General features: G+C 41.6%; 1 protein-coding gene across 2 annotated transcripts in view; it reads right to left on the bottom strand.

The window, feature by feature from the left end:
- PLEKHM3 (pleckstrin homology domain containing M3) overlaps positions 1–10,034 on the bottom strand; it is a 222,554-nt gene that overhangs the window by 115,943 nt on the left and 96,577 nt on the right. For both annotated transcript variants that reach the window (XM_006142437.3, XM_006142436.3), the window contains one exon: positions 2,357–2,420. In XM_006142437.3, coding sequence (XP_006142499.1) covers positions 2,357–2,420 — 64 coding nt within the window. The remainder of the gene's footprint in view (positions 1–2,356; positions 2,421–10,034) is intronic.

The following is a 10,034-nucleotide window of genomic DNA, read 5'->3' as shown; positions in this document are numbered from 1 at the left end:
AAAGAGTACTCTCTTTGGAGCCCACCATTTCCTTTTTAAAAATGTATTTACTTATTTTTTTTTATTTTAGAGGTGTTTGTCTTAGGGTGTGTGTACTAGCCATAAGACAGAGATAGTGAGAGGGAAAGTGAGAAATCATCCCTGGGACGGTGGGGATGGCCAAGCTGCAGTCCTTTCTCCTCCATTCTCTTCCTGGGATCTTGGGAATGCCTGCACACATGCCTGGCTTGAGTTTCAAGCTACTGGGTCTGGGACTTGAACTGTAGTCGGTCATATGGAAGCACAGCGACCTAACTGCTATGCCATCCGCTGGGCCCAAGCATTCCATTTTAAACCACTCGCACGAGAACATTCATGCCTTCAAGTATGCTTCTCAAGTGACAGAGTCTCAGTCCTCAGACACCATGGTCAGACTCCAAGAAAACAGTAAACTGTGTAACAAGTGTTGTAACTAACTCTCCCCCTTGAGCACCACTAGACAATTGTTATTAAAAACTGGAGGCCTGGGACCAGCAGTTAGCATAATGGCTATGTCACTGGACTCCCATGTAGTCTACGGTGGTTCGCGTCCCAGACCTGGTGGCTTAAACTCATGCCGGGCGCATGTGCATGCATGCCCAAGATCCCGAGAGGAGAATGGAGGAGATGGGATTGCGGCGTGGCCATCCCTCCTGGGGGGTGATTTCTCGCTTTCTGTCTCTCTGTCTCTGTCTGTCTGGTGAGCGCATCTGCCCTATAGCAAAAACCTCTCCAAAAAAAAAAAAAAAGACCACAACACTAGAGAGTGACTTTCTACCCTAGCAAGCAGATGACTGCTGCCTGATTATGTAGGAAAAGGCAGCCAAGTTGGAGGAGTTTATGGTGCAAATAAGTTTAAACTTGACATACAGGTAGAAACTAAAGCCCTAATCTGACTTCTCCAACTAAATGCTCTAAAATATTTTTGCCATCTAAAATAACTTTCCTGCCTCTGGGGAGACAAAAAGAACATGAAAGTCTTAAGTTCCTAAGTTAAAAAAAAAAAGGCATACACACAAAAAAATCTTGAAAAGTAACTTAAATTCTGAAGAGAGAGAATACAGACACATTTCTTAAATTGACCTTATTTCTTCTGAGTGAAACAACCAGGCAGGAAAACAATAAAGGAACAGAAATCCCAACAATTGGATATGTTTTAAAGGTTGATCACAATTATTTTTTAAAAATTGATTCTTCAAAGAATCAATACACATACAAAGAAAAGTAATGCTTTTATTTAGTGTCTTAGGGAGTGAGTGGTTGATTTAAATGATTAACCTGAATCTTCACATATTCAGAACTTAGGGCTGCATACACAGAAATTCTGTTTCTTCCTGGCTGAGAACTTGGTCAATCATTAAAAGTACATGTACTAATAAAAGTTGATAAAAAGCTGATTTGACTCTCCTCTGCTCAGTTATGTTTATTAAAACTGAAAGGTCACTCACCTGTTTGGCTAGAGCACAAGTCAAAGAGTTTAGTGCATTCATTGGCTCTTAAATCTTTCTTCATACACTTTTTTTTTATTGAGATATAATTCACATACCATAAAATGAACTTTGAAAGTAAACAATTCAGTGGTTTTTAGTATATTCACAAGGTTGTGCAAGAGTCACCACTGTCTAATTCCAGAACGCTTTCATCAGCCCCCAACGAATCCCCATATCCCTCAGAAGTTGGTCCTCATTCCTCCACTCTTCCGAAGCCCTCGCAATCGCTATTCTGCTTTCTGCCACTAAGGATTTGCCTGGAATGGACATTTAATTTGCAAAGAATCATACCGTGTGTATTCTTTTTTTGTCTGACTTTTTCCACTTAGCATGATGCTTTCATGTTGCAGTGTACATCAGTATTTCACGCCTTTCTAAGGCCAAATAATATTCTCTCGTATGGATATACAATGTTTTGCTTATCCATTCTTTGGTTCACCCACATTTGGGTTGTTTCTGCTTTTCCTTGCTATTATGCATAATGCTGCTCTGCATATTCGTGTCTAAGTTTTCATGTAGACATGTTTTCAATTCTCTTGAGTGTAGACTTAGGAATGGAATTGCTGGTCATTTTGTAACTCTGTGTTTAACTTTTTGAGGGACTGCCAAACTGTTTTCCAAAGTGGCTGGACCACTTTACATTCCCATCAGCAATGTAAGACAACTCCAATTCCTCTATGTCGTTGCCAACATTTGTTACACACCCCCATTCTGCATAGAAATGGGGAAAGTGGGGCTAGTGATGAAAACCACCTCAATGGTGGCAGACAGAATTCAGCACCAAGATCATAATCAGCACACTTCCCCAGGGAGAAAACAAGAGTGAAATGGCCACTCGGAGCACTCACCTGCTGCAGGTCAGCCAGGGAATACAGATGGATCTGTTGAAGGAGGTATTCTCTGGGAAAAATTCTGAAAAAAAGGGCAGACACACAAGTGAACTGTGGTGTTGTTACAAAACACACTTTTTCTGGTGCACTTCAAAGTCTCAATCAAGAATTCCCTTCCCCTGTCCTTGTCCTTTTCACCTATACTCTTCTTCAAGCCCTTGAAAAGCTTTTTGTTGTTGTTGTTTAAAGAATTATTTTATTTAACTTTATTTTTTTAACTTGACCAGAGAGGGGGAGGGGGGGAAAGAGAGAGAGAGAGAAAGAGAGAGGAAGCAAGCTGTCAGGTCTGGGACTCAAACCAAGGTTGACCATAGGGAAACCAGCGCTCTTAATCACCACGCCACCTGTTGGCCCCATGTAAAGCCTTTTTGTAAAAAAAATAGCTTTCTTTGACACCAGCAGATGGTATAATGGCTCCATCGCTGAACTCCCATGTTGTCGACTCTGGCTCAAGTCCTGGACCTGGTGGCTTAAACTCACGCTGGGAACGTGTGCGTGTGTGCCCAGAAACACAAGAGGAGAATGGCAGAGAACGGATTGAGACATGGTCATCCCCCCTGGGAGGTGTGTGTGATTTTTTGCTTCCTGTCTCTCTGTCTCTCTTTCTGGCGAGCACACGCGCCCTATAGCGAAACCTCTCAAAGTATATATATATTTATAGTTTCTTTGTATCATAGATACCAGGATAGAAGTAAGAGTCTGATATTTAATTTTTAATATGATCTAAAATGTTAGAAGCTTGTACCAGCTGTGTCTTTAATCTGCATGAACTCAGGAAAGTACCCAAACCCATCTGGCTTCAGTTTCTTCACTATAGAATGAGAGTGATTGAGTTCAATGACTCTAAGTATCTTTCTAGCTGTATTATTTTGTCTAAATTAATCAATTTTGTACTGAAAAAGATTGGAGTGGCAACCCATGTGTCATGTATAGAGGCTTCTACAGCTTTCATTAATAAGGGCAGTGGTACTGACTATCTCATTAATAAACTATCCTCTTAGATGTATAGTGCTGATAGTAGAACTTAGGTGCCGATAGAATAGGATGAAATATTTTAAGTTAGGACTCTTGATAAAGTGTAATATCTTTTGTTGTTGTCAGTTGATAGCATCTGTAGAGATGACAATGAACAGGATAAAATGATTGACTATGGACAGACAGGTAACAAAGTTTAGATGGTTAGGAAACACCACACATACAAACTAAACCCAAAGCAAAACTCATGGCTAGCATCTCCTCTCTTTGTCTTACGTGGGATTATGCAATTTCCTTGTCTCTTAAATGGAAGAAATCACCAATTTATTCAATTAATATTTATGATTGTCCATTATATGCCAAACACTGTGCTAGGTACTAGGGAGGCATTAGATGATCACAGTCCTAGTATCTAAGCCTTAGGAATATAGTCAAGTGAGGGAAAGACGTATACGCTGATAATTACAACAGTAATTAACAGTGTAGGAATTGAAAACGGTAAGAGTTATGCATGGGGATGGTGGCCTGTAGGTGGCGCAGTGGCTAAGGCACCGGACTCTCACATGGCTGAGCACAGTTCAAGTCCTGGACCCAAAGGCTTGAAACTCATGCCAGGTGTGTGTGCATGCCTGCCCAAAATCCCAAGAGGAGAATGCATTGCAGTCCCTCTGGGGGATGATTTATTGCTTTATGTCTCTCTATCTCTCCAGAGAGTGCATGTGGCAAAAATCTCTCTTGAAACAAACAAAAAAAAAGAGTTATGCATAGGATATGTATTTTTGGAATGTCTGACATGGTACAGTTCAACCTTTAAAATGGGGGGGGCTTTAAAAAGTTATGGGATAGACTAATGCACTGTATTCAGGCTGGGAAAAAAAAACCCTTTTGTATGCTGTAAAGTTATACAGTGATTATATGTAAACACAATTTAACACACATACACATAAAGATGACAACACATATTCATGGGTATAGCCCAGAAATTGCTGTTAGGTAAAGCAAAATAAAAAACTCTCTTGGTACTCAACACAACAAGTTTTAAACCACTAGTCTAATATCTAGCTCACTGGAAATTCTTATATTAAGTCTTTCAGTTAAGTCTACATTAATTGCCAAATCCTGGAGACTAAATAAATCATCCATCCTTCCAATACTGGGTAAGTGCAAACAGCGTGCCAGGCACTGTGCTAGGCCACCGAGAAAAGAACACTGAGTCAATTAGACAATATCCTTACCATGGAGTCTGGGGTGGGTGTATTCTCATTTGGAGCACTCCTGGAAAGTAGGGTAAGTACTGAAGAGTTCTGCTGAAAATCACTGCTTCCCTCATGGGAGTGATACAGAACCGTATAAGTGAGTGACAAGGGCATTATATGGTGGGAAATAAAATATGGTTTGGTTCCTAATGCTGGGATCTCTTTAACTTGAATGGCTTAGGGCTGCACCTATGGCAGGAAGCAAAGCACAGTTCCACTGCAGCTGGGTAGGGCACAGAGAAAGCACTTAATTCCACCACACAGGACTGGCTTTGCAATAGAAAGGCCCTCTGTTGTGGAAGGTAGGTCATAGTCCCTGAAGTGACTAGGAGATGTAACCAACCTCCATTTTCAATAACATATACAGGATAGAGATGATCAAAAGACCTAGTCCTCATGGCATCCTACAATATTAAGCCCCAATAACAATAAGAGGAGCCCACTTTGGGCTTGGCACTTGACATATGTCATTTCATATTATCACAACAGCCCTGCATGGTAAGTATAGTCTCTATTTTACCTAAGAGGAAACTGAGGCTCAGAGGCAAAGATTAATTTGCCCAGGGTCATGAAGGTGGGATTCATTGCGAGGTCTTTCTGATTCCAAGGGTCTGTGATCCTTCTACTTTCTTAGAGTGTAGTTGAAGGAAGGAAGGAGACAGGTTTGAGTTGACCATCTAGCTATATCATGCCTGTCTCTTCAAAGTAGATGTCTCCTATTGTATAGGCAAGAAGCAATATAGGGCCATGGCTGCTTTTCTAAGCAGGAAGTCATACTGATGTGCTTTTATGCCTTCTTTTTGTAGAGAGACTAAGGCAGGTATCCCTGACAAGGCACTGAGGGTCTATTCTCATAGGGGAATGACAAAGGGATAGTGAAGGGAATGGGTGGGTAGACAGAAGAGAGTATTTGAAAGAACAGTCAATATTTAGAATGAGTGAAAAAGGAGAAAGGGTAGACAGAAGAGAGTGTTTGGAAGAATAGTCAATATTTAGAATGAGTGAAAAAGGAGAAAAGACTGAAGTATCTGGCTTGAATGGTAGAATATTAAGGTCCTGGTCAATGGAAGGCAGGCTGTCAGGGAGGAGATAAAGAATGGAGTTTTAAGGACCAGCAGATAGCATAATGGTTACCTTGTTGAACTTCCACATGGCCAACCACGGTTCAAGGCCAGGACTCAGCAGCTTGAAACACATGCTGAGCACATGTGCATGGGTGTCAAAAAACCCGAGAGGAGACTGGAGGAGAAAGGATTGCAGCATGGTCATCGCCCCTGGGTAGTGATTTCTCACTTTCTGTCTCTCTGTATCTCTCTGTTTCTCTGGTAAGTGCATGAACTCTATAGGAAAAAAAAAAAAAACTCTCTTTAAAAAAAAAGAATGGAGCTTTATATGTGCTGACTATCAAGATACTGTGTAGGGGAACTGCAAGTATGGGTAAGGTACTGAAACACGCATAAAAGCCAGGGGCACAGAGGGGACAGCTGAAGCTGTGGGAATGGATGGAAGAACTGGAGAGAAAGCTGAATAGGAGAGAGCTGAGCATGGAGAAGGGTTACTTGTTTTTACTTTGTTTACTTTATAACATCTAGAACTATCTAGGAGTATACTTTAGTGGTTTACCATTTCTCTCATGTTTGAAAAATGACATTTTGAAAATACCCAGGGTGTACACATGTACTTCAGTTTCTAACATTTCCTCTCAGACCCTTCACCTAACTACCCTTCATATTTATATCTATGTTACCATGGTACACTGACCAAAAGTAAGATATTAACTATTTTATAAATTATAGACTTTATTCAGATTTCACCAATTGTTTCACAAATGTCCTTTTTCTGTTCCAGATTCCAATCCTTGCGTTCATACATTGTCGTTGTTGAATATATTTAAGCATTTACAAGTAGAATGAGACCCAAACTAACGTGTGGAAAGGGAAACCCAGGGCACAGTCTTTCAGTGAGGCCACCAAGGCAGCAGAGTACAATCATTTAATATAGGGACAGAGGATGTTTTAGGTGGTTGAATAGGAGGAATCATTTTCGCAAAGTTAACTGATTACTAATGAAATCCATTAAGTAAGGTAAAACAAAAGCAATGTGGCAGTAGAATTACACAGTGGGGGACAGAGTAGGCCAAGTAAGTAGACTGGGAAATCATCTCATGATCGGCTCCTGCTTCTGCATTTGGTTTGTATTACAGAACCATAGGTCAGCTGAGAAAGAGACAGAAGATGCCTGACACAATCTACAGTAGATGTTTGGTTACTTAAGGTTATTTCTTCTTGAAAATAGTAAATTTTCCCTGTAGGAGTATACAGGATATAGCCTTCCTAGAGTACTGTATAGCCAGTCAGTTATCCAGTCAACAAACACTCACCGAGTACCTAAAATAAACCAGGCATGGAGCTGAGTGCTAGAGAGGAACACTTCGATGAACACGACTGAGTAGTCACAAAGAGTTTCCAGTTTCTCTTTAGTAGGTTGTGCCCTTCTTGCTTCCAAACACGGTTCATTATTCTTACAATAACTAACCAACTTTGGTCACAGTCATCCCTAAAATTCCCCCAATATTATTTCTACCTATGTACTTCATGTTTCCATGTGTGTAAACACATCTCACAAGTTTATTTTCTCTCTCCCTTCAGAAGAGATTCTAGCCCCTCCAGAAAAGCTTGGTCTATCTTCCTCTACCACTCTAAAGTGTCTAATACTATAATTTACCTGAGGTCAGTCACATCAGACATGAAGAACAGAAAACTGCAACATATACAGAAAAGATAAAGAAGCTGAGCTTATTGTGTCTGGAAAAGATGTGTCCCAGACATTTAGTGGCAGCCATTAAAAATATAGACTTTTAAGATAGATAATGCCAATCAGCTTTTCTTCTCCCTGGAGGATAGAAGTTGTCCTTCAAAGCATGAAAGCACTGAAGTCAGATATGAGGACAAATGTGCTGAGAGGGAAGACTAGTAGGTATAAAAATGAATCTTTTATAGTGGTACTTTTTAATGTAATTTTTTTTTCTTTCGGTTTCTGCCATAGGCACATGTACTCTCACCAGAGAGAGAGGCAGAGACAGAAAGAGGGAAAATGAGAAATGACCCCCCTGGGGGTATGTGGCCAGACTGTAATTTCTTCTTTTCTATTTTGCTCTCAGGATTTGGGGCATGCACACACATGCACATGTGGTAGACATAATTTTTAAACCATTGGGACTGGGACTTGAATTGCAGTTGATCATGTGGGAATCCGGCTCCTTAACCACCATTCTATCTGCTGGCCTCATTAATGTAAATTTTTTTTAAAAATTATTTTTACAGCTATTTAGAGGTAGGGACCCACTCTTGAGTGGATCAAGAAGGGGAGGGGACAGGGGTCTGGAAGGCAGGGCTAGATAACTTATGGCTCACTGCTGCTTGTCCCTTTTGCCCCTAAGGCAGACTGAATTTGCTAGACATTCTCTGAATATCCTTTTTAGGCAGGTCAGCCACAGGGGAAGGGCAGGGTAAATAAGGACATAAAAGCCAAACTCAGGAAGGCATGGGCTATGGCAATTCCCTATCTGGGTGACACGAGGGGCTTTTATCTGCTGTGGCTTGGGTCCTACAAGTTGGCCCACAGAACAAGGGCTCTTTACAAAGCAGAACAAGCAGGAATTCCCTGGAGGCCAGTTCTTAAACTCTGATCAGCAGAAAGAGTTGTGGAAAACATGTAGGCCCAAGGCACACTCAGGTAGCATTAAGCTGCCTTGGGCAGATCTGACCAGGTGAACACTGGGCTCCACAGAGGATGCAGAGATGAATTTGAAACCTTGCCAGGGGTCTGAAAAAGAGTTTGGTACCCAGGGACCAGCAGTTAGTGTCATAGCTATGTCGCTGGACTCCCATGTAGTTGACCACGGTTCGAGTCCCGGACCTGGCAACTTAAACCCATGCTGGGCACATGTGCATGCATGCCCAAGATTCCGAGAGGAGAATAGAGGAGAAGGGACTGCAGCATGGCCATCCCCCTGGGGGGTGATTTCTCGCTTTCTTTCTCTCTGTCTCTCTCTGTCTTTCTGGTGAGCGCACGCGCCCTATAGTGAAAACCTCTCCAAAAAAAGAAAAAAAAAAAGAGAGTTTGGTGTCCCTTAGAGAGTCACATCAGCTAGGACCTAGTAGTTGCCTATAACCAGTAGGTATAATGGTCATGTAACTGACCTCCCACATGGCTGACCACAGTTCAAGTCCTGGACCCAGTGGCTTGAAATTCACTCTGGACATATGTGCATGCATGCCCCAAATCCCAAGAAAAGAAGGGAAGAGAAGGGACTGTGGTGTGGCCATCCCCCTGGGGAGTGATTTCTCACTTTCTATCTCCGTCTCTGTCTTTCTGGAGAGAGCACGTGCCCAATAGTAAAAATCTCTCTCTAAAAACAAACAAACAAAAAGTCACATCAGCATTAACTTTTCTATTAATGTATTCGATAAAGAATGAATAACATTTGTATTTTTGGTCAGAAAACACTTGCGATCACCATTATCTCCCATGAATTGAATGCAAATGAAGTTGTCTTATAAGCTCTGTGACTTGTCCCCCTAGTGAAGAGCCTAGTAGTATCAACACACACTGCATTGTAATATGTAGATGCTGGATACATGACATGGGTCAGGTGTTGTGCCATCTGGAAAAGGCATGGCTATTTAATATCAGAGAATTTGTACCCTAGTGCGATTAACAGACATACGACCAAACAGCTCTAGTTCATCATGTGAAGTGCTGAGGCCTAGAGAAGAAAGGGCAGGGTGAGAGAAACCAGTAGGACTTCTAGGTAGGCCTTGGAGAACTCAGAGTACTGTCAGGCCAGAGTTAATGGAAGAAGTGAAAGGATTGGATCCAGGCAGGAGGAATGACAGAATAAGAATACAGAGGCTGTGGTAAATAGAATGCTTTAGAAACCAGCCCTCAGGTCAGCAGGTGGTGTGGTGGTTAAGGCATTGGACTCCCACATGTAACTACAGTTCAAGTCCCCACCCTAGCAGCCTGAAATTCCTGCTAGGCACATGTGCATGTGTGCCCAAAATCCCAGGAGAAGAATGGAACAGAATGGATTGAGGCATGGCCATCCTCCCTGGGGAGGTGATTTCTCACTTTCTTTCTCACTGTCTTACCCCTACCGCCCAAGGAGTGCATGCACCAAATAACAAAAACCTAAAACAAAAACAAAATGGAAAGCAGCCCTCTGGATACTGGAAGAATTGCATGTGTACATGTCTGGAGGGGAAACTGCAGGGTATAAGAAAGTTAGGTTAGAGACAGATGTAAAGGGTTTTGTTCAGTTTTGTTTCTTTTTTATAGTTTTTTTTTTTTTTTTTTTTGGAGAGGTTTTTGCTATAGGGTGTGTGCACTTGCAAGAAAGACAG

Source organism: Tupaia chinensis, unplaced genomic scaffold (assembly GCF_000334495.1).
Source record: "Tupaia chinensis unplaced genomic scaffold, TupChi_1.0 Scaffold000076_1, whole genome shotgun sequence".
Classification (NCBI taxonomy): domain Eukaryota; kingdom Metazoa; phylum Chordata; class Mammalia; order Scandentia; family Tupaiidae; genus Tupaia; species Tupaia belangeri.
Note: the sequence above shows the minus strand (reverse complement) of the source record. Positions and strands in the feature narration are given on the sequence as shown.